Source organism: Staurois parvus, unplaced genomic scaffold (assembly GCF_062004578.1).
Source record: "Staurois parvus isolate SC_StPar_1 unplaced genomic scaffold, SC_StPar_1.0 ptg001134l, whole genome shotgun sequence".
Taxonomy (NCBI): domain Eukaryota; kingdom Metazoa; phylum Chordata; class Amphibia; order Anura; family Ranidae; genus Staurois; species Staurois parvus.
Genome location: NW_028318930.1, coordinates 3,082,174 through 3,103,300, shown reverse-complemented (window position 1 = coordinate 3,103,300; position 21,127 = coordinate 3,082,174). Strand labels below are relative to the sequence as shown.

At 42.3% G+C, this 21,127-nt stretch overlaps 1 protein-coding gene across 1 annotated transcript in view; it reads right to left on the bottom strand.

Annotated features, from left to right (window-relative positions):
- Positions 1-3,985: 3,985 nt before the first annotated feature.
- GGNBP2 (gametogenetin binding protein 2) overlaps positions 3,986-21,127 on the bottom strand; it is a 35,235-nt gene continuing 18,093 nt past the window's right edge. Inside the window, exons 5-13 of the mRNA XM_089659203.1 lie at positions 20,421-20,534; positions 13,006-13,215; positions 12,206-12,380; positions 11,356-11,550; positions 10,175-10,322; positions 9,771-9,896; positions 6,099-6,247; positions 5,095-5,301; positions 3,986-4,619 (exon numbers count right to left, since the gene is read on the bottom strand). Of these exons, the coding sequence (XP_089515329.1) occupies positions 4,416-4,619; positions 5,095-5,301; positions 6,099-6,247; positions 9,771-9,896; positions 10,175-10,322; positions 11,356-11,550; positions 12,206-12,380; positions 13,006-13,215; positions 20,421-20,534 (1,528 nt within the window). The 3' untranslated portion in view covers positions 3,986-4,415. The remainder of the gene's footprint in view (positions 4,620-5,094; positions 5,302-6,098; positions 6,248-9,770; positions 9,897-10,174; positions 10,323-11,355; positions 11,551-12,205; positions 12,381-13,005; positions 13,216-20,420; positions 20,535-21,127) is intronic.

Genomic DNA, 21,127 nt, shown 5'->3' with positions numbered 1-21,127 from the left:
AGACTGTGTAAGTCTATTCTGTCATACAGGCTTCTACCTGCCTATCCACACTTTTTTTGTGTGCACTGCCATGCACACACAGCACAGCGTACAATTCTGGCTCGATTCTGTTCCAGGGCAAAGCAATTCCTGTGCAAATGGGTGGGAGTTATGTCATTGTCTGGCCAATCAAGCATCCAAAGACTTTTAGCCTGGAAGTCCAAGAGAAGGTAGAAACACCAGACGGGAGTGTTGACATCACTAAGCACTACAGAGAGTACATGTCACCCAGTGAATGACATTAGTGATCAAAGCCTTAGACTTATTCCTTTCATGGTAAATCATCAGAAAGTGGGAAATTTGAAGACAATCAGCAGTTCAATTTGTGAGGTAGCTTCCAGTACTCAGCCTGAAGGAACTACCTACAAAGTGGGTCTTCAGGAACAAGGCAAGCTCTGGGCCTGAAATGCATCCAGAGCTAACTTAAACCATCACTAGGTCTGAAAAGCACCCCAAGTGGAGCTCAGTGCATCAAGGTCACTTCCAGACAAGCCCCTCAAAATCCAATCCAGCAGACTCTGGTACAGAACTCCAGTCATCCTAAAGGAAATCTTCATAACTACCAGGTAGAGACCACCTTAAGCTGTAAAAGGAATCTTGATAGAAGAAAAAAAGCTGGCAAAAAACAAAATTTTCCCAGCAGAGCTGAAGAAAAAGTGAATTTTTTTTTGTACTCACCATAAAATACTTTCCTCTGAGTTCATTAAAGGACACAGCTGACTCTCAGATGGGTTTGATGCCACCACCTTCAGGCGTAGGACCCTAGTACAACACCTAAGGGGCAGCCCACTAGGAGTGGCCAAACCCCCTATCTGCAACCTCAGGTTAGTTAGTACCCAGTAGTAGGATGACAATACCAAACAAGACTGGGCAGGTGCTGTGTCCTTCAATGAACTCAAGAGAAAAGGATCTTATGCAAGTACAAAATTCAAGTTCTCTATAGTTCTCTTAAAGCGGAGCTCTACCCAAAAGGGGAAGTTTCGCTTTAATGCCTTGTTCCCCACTCCCCATTAAGGATTGGCGCCTTTAAGGAGCGAGGGGGGAGCAGGTGCCTGAATTTGACAGGTATCGCTCCCACTTCCGGTGTGATCGCCTAAGGTGATCAGAAACTGATGTTGTCCTGCCCCCTTCCTTCCCCTGTAGTCTTCTGGGACCAGAAGACTACAAGACCATTCACAAAGTGCAGCGCTTTTTTTTTTTTTTTTTTTTAATTCAACTGTAACGCCGTGTTAAGGACAAAACTGAATTTCTCACAGGTGGGACGTCCCAAAGCAGTTCCAGAAAGACAGAAGGGGTGGGCCCACAACCAAACAGAACTAGGAACGACCCCCAAACTCCAAACTTTCTGGCCAAAGTGGGCATCCACAGAGGCAGAAATATCAACCTTATAAAATTTAGTAAACATGTGAACGGAGGACCAAGTAGCAGCCTTGCAAAGTTGAACAGAAGCCAAGTGAAAGGCCCAGTACGCACTTAGCGCCCAGGTAGAATGCACAATAATTGTAAAATAAGCCTTGCAGCCTGCAAGGGCATAGGCCTGGATTTGTCATTCTACGAATCCATTTCGAAATGGAAGACCAGGCTTGACCTCGTCTAGGCCCCTCCAGAATGACTAAAAGAGCATCAGACTTCCAAAGAGATGCTGTGGCTGAGACAAACTAATAGCCCTTACCACATCCAGGCAATGGAGAGCCACTTCTTTTGGATGAGGGAACAAGGGAGGTAAGACTATATCCTTGTTAAAGTCAAAGGTCAACACCACCTTGGGCAAAAAAAACAAGAAAAAAAACACACCTATAGCCTCGGTCGAAGAACCAGCTTGTCCATATGCAACACCAAAAAAAAAAAAAAAAGGGGGGGGAGGGGGAATAAATATTGGATATGGAGCTTGTAGCTTTCTAGTTTATCAATTATTCAGATGGGTTTGATGCTGCCATCTTCAGGAGCATCATGGTAGCACAACTTAAACTAAAAGCACACCTAAGGGGTGGCCCAAACCTTTTCATCTGCAACCCAGGATTCAGATTTTGCCTACCACCTTTGGGAGTTTGGATGTGGAGCTTGTAGCTCCCTAGTTTTTCAAACTCCCAAAGGTGGTAGGCAAAATCTGAATCCTGGGTTGCAGATGAAAAGGTTCGGCCACCACCAGAGGGCTATCCCTTAGGTGTGCTTTTAGTTTAAGCATCAAACCCATCTGAGAAATTCAGCTGTGTCCTTCACTGAAGGATAAAGATGTCTAATTAAGAAACTAGCAAAAAAAAAAAAAACACAACACACACATGGTGGAGGTGCATGTAACCCTGGGTCTGGCATGTTTTTCTTTGTTTACAAGTGTCCAGATCACCTGTAGACAGCAGTATAACCTAAAGCCCCTTCCTATGGGTTCACGTGTGGACTTGCTCCCCTTACTTGCTCTTTGCGTCTGTAGACACACACAGTGTGACTCAGCACAAAATTTGACTGACAGCACTTGGAGCCAAAATGGTTCCCGCTGCTCTCAGCCAAGCCTGTCAGTGAGGGGAGAAATCTGCAGACAAGTTCAGAGCTGGATCAACACAGGACTTGGGTAAGAATTTGGGAAGAGAACAGGGTTTTGTTTTTTTTTTAACCTAAATTCATAGCATGCATTGAGGTGTAAAAAAAAAAAAAAAAAAACCTTATGACTTTAGAACCACTTTCAGCTTTAAATGCTGAAATTGATATAAAATGTGTTAAGACAACCCCAGTTTAGCATTACCATGAAACACTGTCATCCTAGGTCATGGCGTGTGTGGCCTTTCCGTAGATTCAGGCCTGGTAATGACACCACTGCGCAAAACGACTGTAAGCACCTTTACATGAAGAAACTTTTACTGACTGTCTTATTAAAGTGGCGAGGGCTGCTCATAGCATCCATCTATATAACCATGGGTAGAGACCTTCAAAGTCTTGCAAGGTGGCAGGTACCTATCAACAAAACTATCAGTTTAATACAGGACCCATGGAGCCATTTTGCCTGTATAAAAAAAATGGAACTCTTGCAACCGCAGTTTCAATATGCTATGTGTTAAAGTATTTTTACGTTGACAACTGGAATGCATTATTAATCAAAACCACTGGAGGTATCGGGCATTTTACCCATACAGCACTTAATGCAGAGGTGATGCAATAGATAATTGACTAATCTGCCTATTGCGTGAACCTCCAATACCAATCAGTCACTTTCCCCAGTCACCAGAAAAAGGACATTTTAGGGTTTATTTACTAAAGCTGGAGAGTCCAAAATCAGACTCCCTTCTGCATAGAAACCAATCAGCTTCTAACCTCAGCTTGTTCAATGAAGCTTTGGCAATGACACCTGGAAGCTGATTGGTTTCTATGCAGAAGGGAGTCTGATTTTGGACTCTCCAGCTTTAGTAAATAAAACCCTTTAGGTCTAATAATTGATCAGCAGGATCACATCTTTTCTTTGCTGTGGATTCACAAGAGTGGAGAACTGTGCACACAGTTCAACCTGCTGACAGGGTTTTTATATACCTAGCACAGTCCTACAACTTTGAGGCAACATGATTTACAGCTGTCCTCAAGATTAAGCAGGCATTTTTTTTGTAAGATCCAGGCTATGCACGCAAATTTAGTAGCTCAACTGCAAAACTGTATTTGCCAACTATTAATTGCTAATAGTAACCAGCTGTTAAACAGATGGCCCAGAGCACTAAAATGGTGTAAGCTACACTAGCAACATGCAGTGGCAATTAATTGCGCAAAGCTACTATATACAAAATTATGTAGGTAGAACTGGAGTCATTTCTTTGCTCCGTTTTGCTGCTTCTAGCTACAGATCGCTAGCCTGTGTAGAGGGTTCCATACTGGAAATAGGACTCCTGTTTGTACATGGTAACATCGTCATAACCTACATCTTCTTTGGATTCTAAAATACAGAAATTGCAAGTCAACTCTTGCCAAGCATATTAATAAATATTTTTTATTTTCAATTCTGCACATTGCGCTTTTACATTATCACATCCAAAACATTTAGCAAGTGGATGTCTAAATTGGTAAATCCTATATTTGGTTTGTTACCATTTTGTACAAAATTATAATTACAACATTTAACGCTAAAGGTTGTGTGCACGTGTACGTGTATAACGTTGACACAATCGAAAAGCAGAAAAAAGGGAAAAAAGGTGCAGGGTGTTACTCTCATCATAAGAAATTATAACCCAGAAATCAACAAAATGTGCTTTGAACCTCTTCCCTCGAGAAAATAAAATTAAAAAGGAAAAGAAAATCTGGTAAAAATTCAAGAGACCAAAATCAGAAAATTTTGTAAGACAGAAAACAGTGCGGTAATCATTCTGATTATTTCAATGAAAGTCAGAATTTGTTTATTGTGTTTAATTTGCTCCAGCTGTTGCCAACCAGCTACTACAAACAGGATTCCGGTGATCATGTCGGAGACAGTACTTATTAAACTTTTCCTTCAGATACTGTCTAAACTGCTGCCGGTTGCTGATAAAGGACTGGTTGTTTGCCATAAAGGCCTGGATTTCATCCTGTGATAGACCATCTTCCTCTTCTGAAGTGCATTCTGATTCATCCTAAAAACAAGAAAATAAGGGATCTTCTCAAAATTTGTTTTCACCATAAAAACCAAATCTAGTGTTATGTCCCGACTGGAGAAAAGTTTGCCAAATAAGTAGTAAAACAAAAAAGCAACATGAAATGCTGCAGTATGACAACTAATCAGAAGAGCCACAGGTCAAGTTTGGCCGCCTCAGCCATTGCAGAGATGACATGCCCTACACGATAACGGTTATCCTAAGATGTTCCCTTTATTGAGCTGCGCTATGAACCTGTTCCTGAATTCAAGAAAATGACCAGTTACCAATGACATCTTGGAAATCCAATTAATTTAGTAAACAATCACCTAGCTTCCAGAACACACTTCATGTGTTAGAGGCTCCCTAAAGCATGCAGCAGCATTCACACCTTTAGAATGCATGCTCCCACAGAGTACTACAAAGCTGGTGTGTTGATGTAAAACATGTCAAAAAAAAAAAAAAAAGTACTAACCAGAAGTTCTTTTAAGGTTTTTGTTTCTCTTCCACCTTCCAAATTGTCTGATGGTTGTCCTGACCCTGTGCATTTTAATAATTCACTCTGGTGATCTATGCATGACTGTCCATTGATTTTCATGGAAGAACAACAGCTATCAGCTTTGCCATCTTTGGACTGATCATTGTGTATGTTGTCTGGAATTTCAGATGCACAGGCCCCATGCTTAAGGAAAAAAAAAAAAAAATTAACATTTAAACACCTCATTTATCATATGACATTTTAAAATGCAGATGAAAATGCAAAAGAAATAATGCAAACATCATTCCCTGCCCAGCAGCTGCACGTGTACAAAGGGTATGTATATGTATGGCTGCAGGGCAACGAAGGCCCTGGCTGAGACAGGATGGGCCCTGCACTGGTTGATCTAAATTCCCATGTGCAAGCTCACCAAGAAGAAGCTAGGGCTCAATTCACACTTGTGCGACTTTGGATATCAAAGTCCCAGCCCATGCTTTTCAATGGCACCTGTTCAGATCGATGCAACGACTTTGAAAAGGCACCTATACGACTCTGATGCAACTATGATTCAGAGAGTGTAAAGTTAAATCTAAGTCACAATGGAAACTGTGCAACTTTGGAGTCGTACAAGTGTGACTGGAGTCTAATCAATGAATCCTATGAAACAGGCAGCTGAACTTACAAAAATGAAGCTTGATCCCATACAGTCCTGCCTAATACAACAGCAAGCTTCCCAGACCAATAGAGGGACTTGATTTTAACTGTGTCCCCTCACAGCAACCGATATTAAGGGGAAGAGCTGTGATCTACATAAAATGCTCAGCTACACTACTTGACAAGAGGCCGAGATTGCTCACAATGATAACAAAGTTTACGTCAAGGGTTTAGGTACCATCTTTCAAAAATCATCATCTGAAGTGTGGACACACAGTATACGTAACATGCAAATGCCGGGGGGGGGGGGGGTTTGGAGAGAAAAAGAAAAAGGAAAAAACACGTACACTCTCTTTTTCACATTTAAATGGTTTGCATTTCTTCTTCTTCTTTTTATTTTTTCCTTTCAGACTATCCTCTGCTGAATTGGCCCAACATTCCACACAGCTATCACCATCTTCTTCTTCCTTGTCACAATTGACACATGAATCCTCACCTGCAAATGAACATTAAAAATGTAGTAAATATTAAAATGATTCTATATTTTACATTTTGTACAAAACAAAAAAAAAAAAAAAAAAACTACATAGCAAATTATAAAGTGGTTTTAAACATTTACATATACCCAGTGAAGTGACTAATTTCTGCCTATCATCCGAGGCCAGACATATCCCCCTAAATACCTGTTTATCTGCAGTCCTCTCTTCTCCATATCAATTTAAAGTCCAGAATTTCCATAGCTTTTGAGCTTCCAGAGACAGGGGGAGGGTATCTAATGTCACTCACTTCACAGCTCAGACTGGAGTGCCAAATGTAATCTGAAACCTGAGAGGAAAAAAGGGACGTCTCCCCTTTACACCATCTCATAGGGAACATGCACAGCTGAGGCTCATACAAGCTGTGTGCTGGTGCTCCCCCTCAATCACTGGGAGTCTGCCAGAAATGACGTATGCAAATAGAGGAACCAAAAATCACACTGGGTGCTCTGGATTGAGGCACGTACACACCATAGACCAGTGTTTCTCAACTTTTTTTCAGTCAAGGCACCCTTTAAAATTATGGGCAGTCCTGAGGCACCTTTTAAAATTATGGGCAGTCCTGAGGCAACCCATTCTAAAATGTGAAAAACTATTCTAATAGCTTTATATAACACAGCAACATCCACACATGTAGGACACCCAACATTAGAGGGGACTTATTCTTTCAAAGCAAATACACTTCTGCACACTGGTACTGATCAATATTCCAGGATTTCTCTTCTCCCCCAGATTCTCTCCATCACTGAGCTAATGTGACCCCAGCACTGAGAGAGGTAGGGGGATGATTAAACTAGGATCATGACAACCTCATCAACTGATGTTATTGGCTGTCAGGGTGCCTGCGGCTAGAAGGTCGTAATGGTTCACTATGAAAACCTATGGCTTTGTGTAACCAAAAGGCAGGCTTGTTCCACCCACTGGCTTGTATACAAGTTTTGGGCAATTTATGGACATTTTGCCAAAGCACCCCTAAAGAAACCTCAAGGCACCCTTGTTGAGAAAGGCTGCCACAGACTCACCAAAAGAAAACAAAAAAACCCAAAAAAACCATGGAACCTGAAAACAATTGGTAGGTGACACTTTTAAAGCTTTTAGAGGTTAATCAGCTTAGAGTTAGCCATCAATTATGGCCCCAGAACTATTGCTCCAAGTCCAGCGTGTAACATGCAACTGAGCGTGCCCTCTTCAAATCCCCCTCCAGGGCCATGCATGAGGGTTCTTATCAGCTGCAGTCACTGTCCCATTTAAATTCAGCACCACAGATCTGTGAATGAACTACAAGTCCTGTCTATCACTGTGGAAGATGAACTTGCAGTTCATAATGGTCTACAAGTGCGGTAATCAGCGCTTATGTAATACATTGATACTTCCTCCAGCTTTCTAACTCAAAGCCCTTACAGAGATACAGGTTCAGAGCTGCAGGAAGAGTGTGCAGGAGCCTGACATTGCCCTCTGTTCATTGTTTGCAGGCTCAAGTAAAAACAAAACAAAAAAAAAAAAAAACAAGTGGTTATTTTAAAATGACCTTTACAAGCCCAAACACTATCCATGCAGCAACACTGTACCTTTTTTCCCCCAGTTACCTCTGGTCCAGGTGGGTGATGTTCTCCAGTGATGGGTGGTTTCGAATGCTGCAGAGAGCAGCGCCTCATAATATGGCTTAGGAACAATTCTGCAAATGTCTTAGAGTGGCCCAGCCAGAGCCCCGACTTGAACCTTATCGAAGATCTCTGGAAAGACCTGAAAAATGGCTGTCCAACGATCCCCATCCTACCTGACTGAGCTTGATAAGATTTGCAAAGAATTGTAGAAAATCCCCCAATCCCGGTGTGCAAAGCTTGCACTGTCATACCCACAAACACTCAAGACTGTAGTGCTTCAATTATAATATTTCGGTTTTCACTTTGTATTTACGGGGTACTGAGTGTAGATGAAGGAGAAAAAAAAAAAATTTAAACAACTGCAGTATCAGACTGTAACATAAGAAAAAAATTAATGTAAATGGGATCTAAATACTTTATGCACTGTACATCTGTGCTGCATTTTATGTATATCACTCTTGCATTACCTGTATTTCATTACATTTATATTACTATGTATTGCACCGTTTGTGCTATATTGCTCTTCTATTTTTTATGCATATGTTTTTGTTCACATGTATGTTAGTCTCTTTAAAAGGGATAGCGGAACACCTTTCTATATTTTTTTGTTCCATTGCATATTCAAATAGTTTGAGTGCGGCTTTCCCTAGTTTTCACTAACACTTTGCACCAAGTGCAAGGTTTTGCGCAATTTATATACTTTTGTTATATTGCCTCCTAGCTGTTTATCTGCAGTGTGAGATCAAGGCAATGCCAAATTTGATTGCTAGTCTCAAGATAGCCATGATATTACTATTGTACAACTTACTAATTTTCCATGTTGGAGAAGAAGCTGTACCGGAGGACTTGCAGAGCATGCATCTGTCTGATTTTGCAGACTTAAGCTTCCCCAACCTCTCCTGCTACTTAAAGTGAAATTTTAGGCTATTAAAAAAAAAAAAAAAAAAAAAGGGAAAGGGTGAACAGGCAGGATGTTTAATGCATAAAAGACCTGCCTTGTCTCTTCTGCATCTAAAGCTACTTACCTGCCTGTCTGTCTGTCGTTGTACAGTAAGCTGTGCAAGCGCAGCTCACTGCACACATTCAGCAATGCTGAAGCTGACGGAACTCCCTCGTATGCACAGGAGTGACGTCATCTTGGCACGGCCAATGACAGCAGGAGGCAATTGGGACCAGGAAACTGGATGCTGAAAATTCGGGGAGTTGCATGGCCACGCATCGGATTCAAGGAGAGTATATAGTTTTGCCTTAATGATCACCATCTTGCCAGTAAACCGGGGACAGAAAGTGTGTACTAGCCTCAATCCAAAGCACTGGGTGTAATTTCTCTCTGATCTCTCTTCAGTCGGCTAGCTGTATGAGTCGCTACTAAAAAGGTCTTGACAACACCGCAGAAATCTAGGCAACAGCCCAGCTCTCCTCCAGCACGTGACTGACAGCCTCAGCTGTGTATATTTTCCTACGATTCTCTGTAGAGGGGGTGTCCCTTCCCTCTGCTCCCAAAATTACGCTACAGCTCTGTGCCCTAGCTGTGCAGTGTGCGACATCAGATCCTCACCCTCTGCTTTCTACTGCTGGGAAATGTCCTTTGATCTGTGTACTCTGAAAGGCTTTAGAACCAGAGGTCTGCAGATAAAGTACAACTTATGTAGGAGGATTTATTTAATCTCTGGTATCACCTGAGGCTAGTCATTGCACTGGGTATATGTAAGGGTTTACAACCATGTTAAGTCAGTTATGAGGAATTAACCAGCTGCAGGAAACTGTATAATGTAGCTGCAAGAGTATTTTTATCATCTACAAAATATTCATCTCCGTACACATTTATAAAATATCTGACACTGATATTTTAAGTTATTTCGACAGTACTGTATAATACCTGCTTCATCATGGTTGCAAATGCCTTCAGTGCAAGCCACATCTGACCCTTCCCGAGATCCTGGTTCACTACCTTCCATGCTAGATGAATAACCACAATCACTTCCATTGGAACGTGGTGCTAAGCCTGTTATAACAAACATGAAATAGCACTAAGTATAACTTTTCAATACAAGAACGTCATGCTGCAAGTTAGAAAACCGTATCAATGCTTACAAAACCTTGCTTATTAGGGAAAACAGCAATGCAAAATGATGTCTAAAAAAGGCCTTCAATTAACAACAAAACAAGGTCTGAAATGAAGTATTCAAAAACACCTCTACTTATCACACCCTCTCACTGTTATTTTGCATTCAAATATATAATGAGTCAGTTCACCCAAAACCAACAGTTAAACATATATACCCTTTTTCATTTTTGAAGATGCCAGGAGATTCCCACTATTTGGACAAGTGCATGAAGAGTTTTCATGTGTTATTACCACTTCTACACAGCTGTTGTCTTCTATACCATTGCAAGACTTGCAGCCCATATCTGCAAAGCCTGGTGTCTCCTAAAAATAAAAACAGACAAAAAGAGGTAAGACCACAGCAGTGAAGTTTTCTGAACAATGGTTATTTGTTTGTTAGCTATTCACATTTTTCTGGAAATATTCTGTTTATTCTGTTGCACAAATTCATTATTCAAAATATAATAAAATTTCAAACATAATAAATTTGTTTGTTTTCTTCTTAAAAAGAATCCATAAGACTTTTTGAATTTATATTCAGTTTTGAGAAAAAAAAAAGTGAATTTGATAGGCATTCGTGTTAGTTTATTTAACCACTTGCCTACCGGCACTTATACCCCCTTCCTTACCAGGCCAAATTTTCAGCTTTCAGCGCTGTCGCACTTTGAATGACAATTACACGGTCATGCAACATTTTACCCTTATGACATTTTTATCATTTTTTCTCACAAATAGAGCTTTCTTTTGGTGGTATTTACTTGCCGCTGGGAGTTTTATTTTTTGCACTATAAAAAAAAAAAAAAAGCAAAAAAGGTTTCTTTGTTTCTATTATAAAATTTTGCAAACAGGTAATTTTTCTCCTTTACTGATGTGCGTTGATGAGGCGGAACTGATAGGCACTGACTGGCAGCACTGACGGGCACCGGCCATCAGGGCACTGATAATCAGTGCCCTGATGATCGGTGCCGATCCCTGCTCTGACAACTGCTGCTTTATCAGTCTTAACAGTAAAAGGGCATTAAAGTAAAAGGATACTTATCCTGGGATAAACATGGGGGAAAAACTGCTAACTTCTAATTCTGTATATGGTAGATGTCAGGCTGTCATGCTGACCACCTGCTTTAATACCAACCCAAAGAACATATGCAGATAAGAAGCCTGTGGATCAGCAAGGCAACTAGAACATTCTTAAAAGAGGACAGCAATGCAACCCCCCCTCTATTTCTCTTAAAGGTTTACTTTAACAGACCGTAACAAAATATAGGCCCATCTTGGCTTTATAAACCAACATTTTTTTTTCTTATTTATTATATACACACACACACACACAAAATTCTTCCGAAGCTGCAGCCATTACCTTTTCCTGACTTGTGGTGATTGTCTCCATACTTTCTGGTGATGATGGCATATCACATGCACATTTGTTTTTTCTCCTGTTTTTCTTCTTCTGCCGCTTCTTTTCTTGCTTAAGCTCCTGAACCCTTTCCTCTTCCAAAAACTCTTCACACAGCTGTTCTAGCCGGCTAATTCCTTGCACTTTCTCAACAGTCATCTACAAAACAGAAGATATATTTTAAAGCAAAATGCAAAGCAGCTGGTATTCTACAGTACAATGTTTTCATACATAAACACTACTCTCAGTTTAAACTGCTTTGGTCAAATGTCCAAGAACATCAAAAACGCTTTTTTAGAATGTAGCTCCTAACAAATCCTTATTCTCACAGGCCCTAAGGCCCACCTGCACCATGACCACTCATGATGCTAATCTAGGGAAAACTGGGTCTTGTGCGTGCTGCACTCTGGGGGGAACCCCAGGGTGTTGCACCACTAGTGGAGAAACTGGACTGGAAAGTGCATGAAATACCATTTATATTCCCAGTAGCTGAATATCCTCTAAATAAAAAAAAGGGCTAAACCATTACTCCAAAAAGGTAGACCAGCATGTTTATCCTTACATGGATCAGTCTGACTTTATGCCCCCTATCTATATTAGTTCATCTCCAACACTTTTAGAGTCTTTGCCACAGTATCATACAAACATACATTTATGTCTCCTCTTCTTACTGATAAACAAGAGATATGGATTAGTTATCTACTGGTAATTGGCAATATTGGAAAAGCTTCTAGCTGCAGTTACTAACACTGTCACATTTTTATAAAAGAACCCTAAAACTAAAAATGTTAAAAAGAAAAAAAAAAAAAATGACCTCAAAACTCTTGCGTAAGGCATCAACACCAAGATAAAACAGCATTTGCCAGGTCTGCTCCTCGGCTCTTAATTTCTGCCAGATGCGATGCAGACGCTCATAGAGATGAATTCCCAGGCACGTCAAGACTTCTTCTTGTGCAATGTCTATCGTTTTAGCATGCCTTTCCCTACGCCTTAACATAAGAGGAAAAAAAATAAAAAATTATTGCACATTTTACATACAGGTTACAAAAGTAAAAGGTGAAACATTGTAGAGAGGATTAACACATTAACTAGTATCATACAGATCTGCTTGAAGTATACATAATGTTAAAACACATCACAAGCCGTGCACAGCAGCACGCCTAAATGTTAAACTTACGATGTTTAAATATTTTGTGCAGACTTAACATGTAAGTGTAGGCAAACCACTAAATACAGAGTTGAAATACATATATGAATGATCTTACCGGTCATAAAAAGGTGTTTACTTCTGTCCAGATAGTTTCCGAATTCAAAATTTCCCCCAACACTTGCAATGCCAAAAAATATACTGACCATTTCGGTTTCTGTTTCACAGTGTTGCTCTTCACTATCCAACTAGTTTACAGTACTGCACCACCCTCATACAGTCTGAAGGCTGACATGCAGGAGATTACAGGAGGCCAATTCAAAGACATGCACATTGTTTAAAATACAAATCATTTTTAATACATAACAGAACTTCATATTTGCCTACACTTACAAAACCAAAAACAGGTAATAAAATATAGAAAAGTAAACAAAGCGCTAGGGAGCCCACTCTAGCAGGTTACATACTCATACCCGCCGGCGAACTCTGGCTCTGCTCTACCCAGGAGATGAGCAATGAAATCCGTCTCACAGCAGACGTGAATGTGTCGTTCATGAGGGCAACACCGAAGACCTTCATACAGTGCAGCACAATAGCCCTTTTCTTTACTACAGTCCAGTTCTCCAATTAAAATGTTGTATGCTCTAAGTACTTTATTCTTGCAATCTGTGCAAAACCTGTCAAGAAAATATTTAAAATTAGATCAACTAGTTATGAAGAAGTGTGTGAGGATGCCATTATAGGACAGACAATACCTGAAATTAGAGCAGATGTTTCCATATTCAAAAGTTTAAAACCGTGACCTCCCCTCCTCTCATTAGAAATGATCATTTTGGCAGGACAATACAAAAGAACAATTCATGCACTGTATTTTTTAATCCAAGCCAGGCATACATCAAAGGGAAACCAGTCATGATCTAAATTTAGGAGCCAACTCTAACTTTTGAAAGTGCTAGCTGCCTGTGGCACAAACACACAATATATATTGCCAGAAGTATTGGGACACCCCTCCAAATCATTGGATTCAGGTGTCCCAATCACCTCTGTGGCCACAGATGTATAACATCAAGCACCTAGGCATGCAGACTGCTTCTACAGGACAATTGTGAAAGAATGGTTTGCTCTCAGTGGATTTAAGCGTGGTACCGTGATAGATTGCCACCTGTGCATTAAGTCCATCCGTGAAATTTTCTTGCTACTAAATATTCTACGGTCCACTGTTGGTGGCTGAGTTGCTGTTGTTCCTAGTTGCTTCCACTTGGTAGGCCACAAAATGACAGAGCGGGGTCAGTACATCCTGAAGCGCACAGTGCTCAAAAGTTGCCAACTGTCTGCACAGTCAATAGCTAAAGACCTCCAAACTTTATGTGGCCTTCAGATTAGCACAACAATGTATAGAGAGCTTAATTGAATTGATTTCCATGACCGAGCAGCTGCACCCAAGCCTTACATCACTAAGTGCAATGCAAAGAGTCGGATGCAGTGGTGTAAAGCATGCCGCCACTGGACTCTAGAGCAGTAGAGGTGTTCTATGGAGTGTGAAATCACACTTCTGTCTGGCAGTCCAATAGGCGGGCCTGGGTTTGGCAGTTGCCAGGAAAATGGTACTTGCCTGACTGCATTGTGCCAAGTGTAAAGTTTGGGGGGGGGGGGGGGATTATGGTGTGGGGGTGTTTTTCAGGGCCCCTTAGTTCCAGTGAAGGGAACTCTTAAGGCGTCAACATACCAAGACATTTTGAACAATTTCATGCTCCCAACTTTGTGGGAACAGTTTGGGGATGGCCCTTTCCTGTTCCAACATGACTGCGCACCAGTGCACAAAGCAAGGTCCATAAAGACATAGATGAGCAAGTTTGGGGTGGAGAACTTGACTGGCCTGCACAGAGTCCTGACCTCAACCCAACAGAACACCTTTGGGATGAATGAGAGCGGAGACTGCGGGCCAGGCCTACTTTTCCAACATCAGTGCCTGACCTCACAAATGCACTTCTGAATGGTCAAACCTTCCCATAGACACTTCTAAAACTTGTGGATAGCCTTCCCAGAAGAAATGAAGCCATTATAGCTGCAAAGGGTGGGCCAACTCAATATTGAACCCTACAGACTGGGACGCCATTAAAGTTCATGCGCATGTAAAGGCAGGTGTCCCAATACTTTTGGCAATATAATGTGTGTAACACACATGCTGGATATCTTAACTGATATGGATAGGGCAATGTGTTGGGAACATAAGGATGCCCCATTGTTTGTAGGTTAATTTTTCATTTCCATCAGAGGACTGAATTCAAGAACACCCCGCAAATAAAAAGTGAAAAAAAAATATGCAGCAGGCTAGTCCATTTTGCTGAAATGTCATTGCAGCAACTCAAAATAGTACTCTGTATGGCCTCCATGTGCTTGTATGCATGCCTGACCATGTTAGGGCATGCTCCAATGAGACAACAAGATGGTGTCCTGGGGGTATTTTCTCCCAGATCTGGACCAGAGCATCATTGAGCTCCTGGACAATCTGAGGTGCCACCTGGTGACGTAGGATGGACAGAAACATGATATCCCAGAGGTGTTCTATTGGATTTAGGTCAGGTAAGTGTGGGGTCCATTCAATGGTATCAATTTCTTTATCCTCCAGGAACTGCCTGCATACTCTTGCCTCATGAGGCCGGGCATTGTTGTGCACCAGGAGGAATCCAAGACCCTAAACTGGTGCAGTGGGTCCGACAATGGGTCCAAGGATTTCATCTTGATACCTAATGGCAGTCAGGGTGCCATTGTCTAGCTTGTAGAGTTCTGTGGATCCCTCCATGGATATGCCTCCCCAGACCATCAATGGCCCACCACCAAAACAGTCATGCTGAACGATGTTACAGGCAGCCTAAAGGTTCTCCCATTGCTTCTACAGCCTCTTTCACATCTTCCCAGATGAGAGCAGGTTCACCCTGAGCAAAATGTGACAAAGCACAGGGTCCCAGTGGCAGATCTGCCAATTTTGGTGTTCAATGGCAAATTGAAATCAAGCTCCATGGTGCCGGGCAGTGAGCACAGGGTTCACGAGAGGACGTCGGGCACTCAGGCCACTCTCATGAAGTCTGTTTCTGATGGCTTGGTCTGAGACATTCACACCAGTGGCCTGCTGTAGGTAATTTTGCAGAACTCAGGCAGTGCTCATCCAGTTCCGCCTTGCACAAAGGAACAGATACTGGTCCTGCTGATGGGTTAAGGACCTTCTATGGTCCTGTCCAGCTATCCTAGAGTAACTAAATAAAAGAAATGCAGCGCTCATAAAACGTGAGTAAATAATATTAAACACAGTCCGGTGAAAACAGTGCTCCTCGATTCCCAGTGCAAATGGTAGAATTTCACACTAACCAGAACGCGCATGGGTAATGCGCATGTGTATATATATATCCTGACGATCCCCTCTCCACTCAGGTCTGGTCAAGTGTGTAGCTGGGAAAAATGGAGATCCTACGCCCTCATGTGGTGAGAAAATGATCCGGCAGGTCAGAGCAGTATCAATCTGGAAAAGCCTCCAAAGGAACTGGCACAGGAATCCCCAGGGCTACAAGGATGGAAGAAGCTCCTCCTGGTTAAAGGCGTTCACGGCGTCCATGCTGCTGAGTGAGGGGCGAGGTGATGAGGAGGAGGGGTCACCGCACACTGCGTGTCTCACTGCCTTCCTCGCCTCGCTGTCTGAGGCAGCGAAGCTCCGTCCTTATTCTCGGTGGTACACGGACGGACCGGAGCCCCCTTCCCCACAGAGCCTTCCTCTTCCCCTCCTCAGAGCGGGACATGCGGGAGCGGAGAGGGCGGCAGTAGCAGCGAGCAAGCAGGCCAGACAGCGAGGCGAGGAAGGCAGTGAGACACGCAGTGTGCGGTGACCCCTCCTCCTCATCACCTCGCCCCTCACTCAGCAGCATGGACGCCGTGAACATATTTTGTTATTATTGGCTCACAATACACAAGAATGCATCCCAAACCTGGTTAGCTCAATGACTTTTTACTATAGGAATGCCATTAGGAACCAAGCCTAAGCCCATTCAGGAAAGAGTGCCATCCTTTCTTAAAAGGTAATACTGTTTTTCCAAGGGTTACGATTGGTCACTACTATCATTTAGTCTTGTATATACCACAGCCAAAATTGTAGTAAGCTAGTCTCTCTCTCCAGGGCTGCTACAAACACGTCTGGTTTGATCATCTGCCAAGCAGTTGAAAAGTGGGTGGGGACTCCTTGGCGAAAGGCATCTATTGCCAAGGCAGGCCATACATTATACAATTTTCTTGTAGAAATGTTCCTTTAGACTTGCCAAAACCGTATAATATAGGGTTAAACCTAAACACTTTCAATTTGCATGCAATCAGGCAGGCCCTTGCACTACATAGTTGAAGGTAAATCTAAAGAAAACTGAATAAAAATTGTATAAAATGAATGGCCAGCTCAAGTTTTTGTTATATTTTTCCAATATTAATTACATTTGTTATCTTTATCTGTTATTACATGTTTATGTACCGTTTAAATTTTACCTACAAGCACTTGCATGGTTTTTTGTTTATTTTCCCAAGATGTGCAAAAAAACAAAAAAACAAAACGACAAACATGTAACCATGTTAAAAAGCCGGTAATAGAATGGGTTATTGTGGGCTGACTTAAAGTTTGCCAGTGTCGGATCTTTCTGTAGGCAGCATTGTGACAAGGTAGCCCCTCAATGAAATCTGAGAAAAGTATTCTACAGTTGAATTAAAATAGAATTATTTCTACTTTGTATGTTGAGGGACACAGGAAATATTAACCTGCAGGATGTTCAAAATACCTTCAACTGAGAGGTGGGCAACATAGTAAAGCAGCACTAAAATGCTCAAAAAAGAGCCAAGGACTGCCTGCAACTCACAGGAGATGCCTGAAGGACCTTATATTTGAAGCTGGAATTAGCGAAGGCCAAAATGTGGTAGAACTTGTAAACAGCATACTAGGAGACAGTCTTGCAAATCTGAGAAACAGTTGTTTGATACCGAAAAGCTCAAGAAGCACTCACAGATCTAGTAAAGTACACCTCGACAGGAATGACCAAAAGAGAATCAGTCCTTCTGAAAGAAAACCAACAGGCCCAGGACTATGAACTGAAAAGCTCACATCTGGAGTTAGTGAAGTATGAATTTTCTCCTGTGGAAGAACACTCCAGCTTCATCGTTTCATTTGTCATGTATATTCAAGGTCTTATGTACTGCTGTGTCTCTCTTGGAAATGTCTTGTTCGCACAGAATTGGAAAACAAAGCTCATTACCTATATCTATTCAGATGTGGATTGCTACCTTATGGCTAATTCATGTGCATTGTATTTTGTGGTGACTGACTCACACTGTACTGAAAGGGGAGAGGAAAGGGGAGGGGAGGGGAAAGGGGAGGGGAGGGGAAAGGGGAGGGGAGGGGAAAGGGGAGGGGAGGGGAAAGGGGAGGGGAGGGGAAAGGGGAGGGGAGGGGAAAGGGGAGGGGAGGGGAAAGGGGAGGGGAGGGGAGGGGAGAGGAAAATACTCCAGCCTAAGCCGTTTCCAAGACTAGACCTAGATACTCCAAATAACTGTGCTGCAGGGAGGATTTCTGAAGATTCAGGACCCACCCAAACTGCTGCAACATCTGGACAAGCAAGCCACAATGTGCAGCAGAGCACGTGCCCCTCAGTAGGTGGTCATCTACATATCCCACAATGGGGATGCTACGAGAGCATAGCAGGTTTAGGACTGGGGTTAGCATCTTGGTGAATACCCAAGGAGCAAATGAGAAACCTAACAGCAAGGCCAAACTGATGTAGAATGTAGAAACTGTTGATGCTCTGCATGGGGGCATACAGGCACCAGTCTGATAGCCACAAATTTTCTTGACTCGAATGAAGACATTCAGAGCTAAAAGATCTGAGCAGATGCCTCCTTTTGTTTCCAGGACTTGGGACAGCAAACAGCTTAGCATGAGGCTTCCAAACTTCATATAGAAAGAGTTGGAAAATGGGGTGGAACCAGCACTGGTAGAAACATCAAGCTTAGAGTATTAGCAGTAGAATGCAACTAAGTTCATTGCTTAAAGACTGGAGGGACTCCTAAGCCATCAGCCACAGAGGCCGTTTTATTTGAAGTCACTAAAGCCAATGGGAAATCAGATAAAGAAGATGTGGGAGAGGATGCAGGAGCTCGCTTGTGGCCTCTGCAATCAGAGTAAATGTGGTTGATTTGGGCTATAATGTCTTCTTAACCCCAGTAAAAACCTCAGCTGAAAGGGTACAGGATGGATGTAGCCACACAAGACGGAGCTAAAAGAGGACTATGAGGAAGGGGTAGACTCTAAGAGCTGCGTACAACATAACTTCAGGCTGCAAACATCAGCACCATCAGTAGGCAAAAAGCCCCATAGCTGCTAGTGGAGTGTGAGCTGGGGGAAGCCAAAGCAGCAGGAATTCTTTTCCCCCCATTTTCCCCATACTTAGACATATTGCGATCAGGTGGCAGTAAATCAATGTGTAGGCTCAGGGAAAGCCCTCGGGTACACATGAAATATAGACAGCTGGTAGCAGGTAAGTCAAATGGTTGCAGGTGACCAAAGTCACTGTAAGCAGGCAACTGGAACAGGTTGAAAATGGATGATCCACATCTGTTGCAAGCAGAAGTAGTCGCAGGGAGAAGCCCGATACTGTATGGTGAGAAAGGAACACAGAGCCCGTAAATGCGACACGCCACCCAGTAGATTACATCAATGCCAAGTCCCACAAGAAACCAGAAGGAACGAAGAATAAACGGCACCCAGTGACCTAAGTAAACGATACAGCACTTTCTGCTCAAATCTCTGCCCTACTCATTAAGTCAGTCTTTAGAAACGGTAAGTGCAGAGATTGGCTCTGAACCTGTAAGGCATTCCACAAGCTAACCAACCTGTCAGAACAAGTTTGGAAAGTGCCCACCACAGATCCCAGTGCTTGAAGGCTATCCCCTTATCAGTTCAGCAAGGTCTGGATGTAAGGACTTCAAATGCCAGGCTGAGAAAGACTATGCCAGATAACTAAACAGAAAGACAAGCTCTAGCATCAATGTAAAGTCGAGCTTTAATTGAAGGATAAACTCGAATAAAAAGTGCTAGCAAAATTATTTTAGCCTTAACACTGGAGAAAAGACATGTCTCCACCTAGGACAATAGCAAACAACTGCGGCATACTGGTAGTAGAATGGGTTATCCTGGGCTGGCCTACAGTATTTTTTTAGGCCAAAGTCAAATCTACAGCAAACTTTTAGCAAGCTTACTGCAGCTTGTTGTACACACGGTTTTGCATACACAAGACTTTATAATAAAAGTTAACCAATGCATGCAGACACTGCCAAATTTTTCCTCCCTTTATTTTTATTTATTTTTTTAAATTACGGAGATACAAGTCTCTGCTTGTAGTATTTGTTACTTTAACACAAACCATGCAAAGTAAGCTCTTATTCACAGTTAGCATGAGGGCAGGCAGACAATTTAGGAAGTGTTTTTGCACATTTAAAGGCGAATTCAGGAGTTCAAGAGAATAGCAATTTTTCCCATAGACATTTAAATAGGCCATTTGGGAGAGCCTGAAAAACATACAAGTAAACACTTTTCAGGTGCTCCTATTGAAGTCACTGGAGCAAAAACACGTGATTCTTCCGCAAAAAGCGAAGTACTTTGAGCTTCACATGACAGGCGACAATGCACAGGTGTGAACAGCCTATTAAAAATAAATAATCACATTCTTCAGCTTGAGCACTCCCAAACTTTGGGAATCGTACAACAATAGCTCAGGTGTGAATGGGGGATTAAAGTACAACGAAATACAAATTTATTCTGATTGCCCGAAGAGCAGCTAGTACAAAACCGAAGGGATGTTACCTGTGTTTCCGTAGGTAATTTTCCAAGGTTTCCAAAAGACAGCTGGAATCAATTAAAACAACTTCATCGCGGCATTCCTGGGACATGACTTCCCAAATGTCCATCCAGTTTCCCCTGCAAAGAAATAAAGTAGATTTCACTGTGTAGCATTTAACTGTTAAATGCTTACAGTTTACACCAGGGATGTTGAATTTATATTGCCCAACCTTTAGCCCTGTAAGCAAGCAGCAGGGCATGCCTGTCAGGTGGAAGCATTCAGGCAGTTCCCCTTGTGAACCCCCCCCGCGTTAAGTCTCCCGGGCTCTGCTTGTCCATCTGCGGGCCCGGGACTGGTTCATCGCCGCCGGCTCAAGGGGAGGGAGGACAGCGGACACGCTCCCCTTCTTGTCCTGACCCAGAAGTGACGTGATGTCACTTCCGAGTCCCCATTGATAGATTCCTGGCCATGGAGGCCCGGGAAAGAATGTAATGCAGTGTGATGTGCACTACAGTACATTCAGTGGAGCACACAGGAGACATCCAGGGCATACTAATAGACCTAAGATCTAATAACCCTGGATGTCTCAATAAAGAGAACCTGTCACCAAAACTCATCACATAGGGAACTTTGTCCCTTGTGTGACGAAAAAAACAATTTTTTTTTTTTTTTTTAATTGTAAAAAATGAAAGTTACAGGCAAGCACATAACATTTCCCCCCCCCCCTATA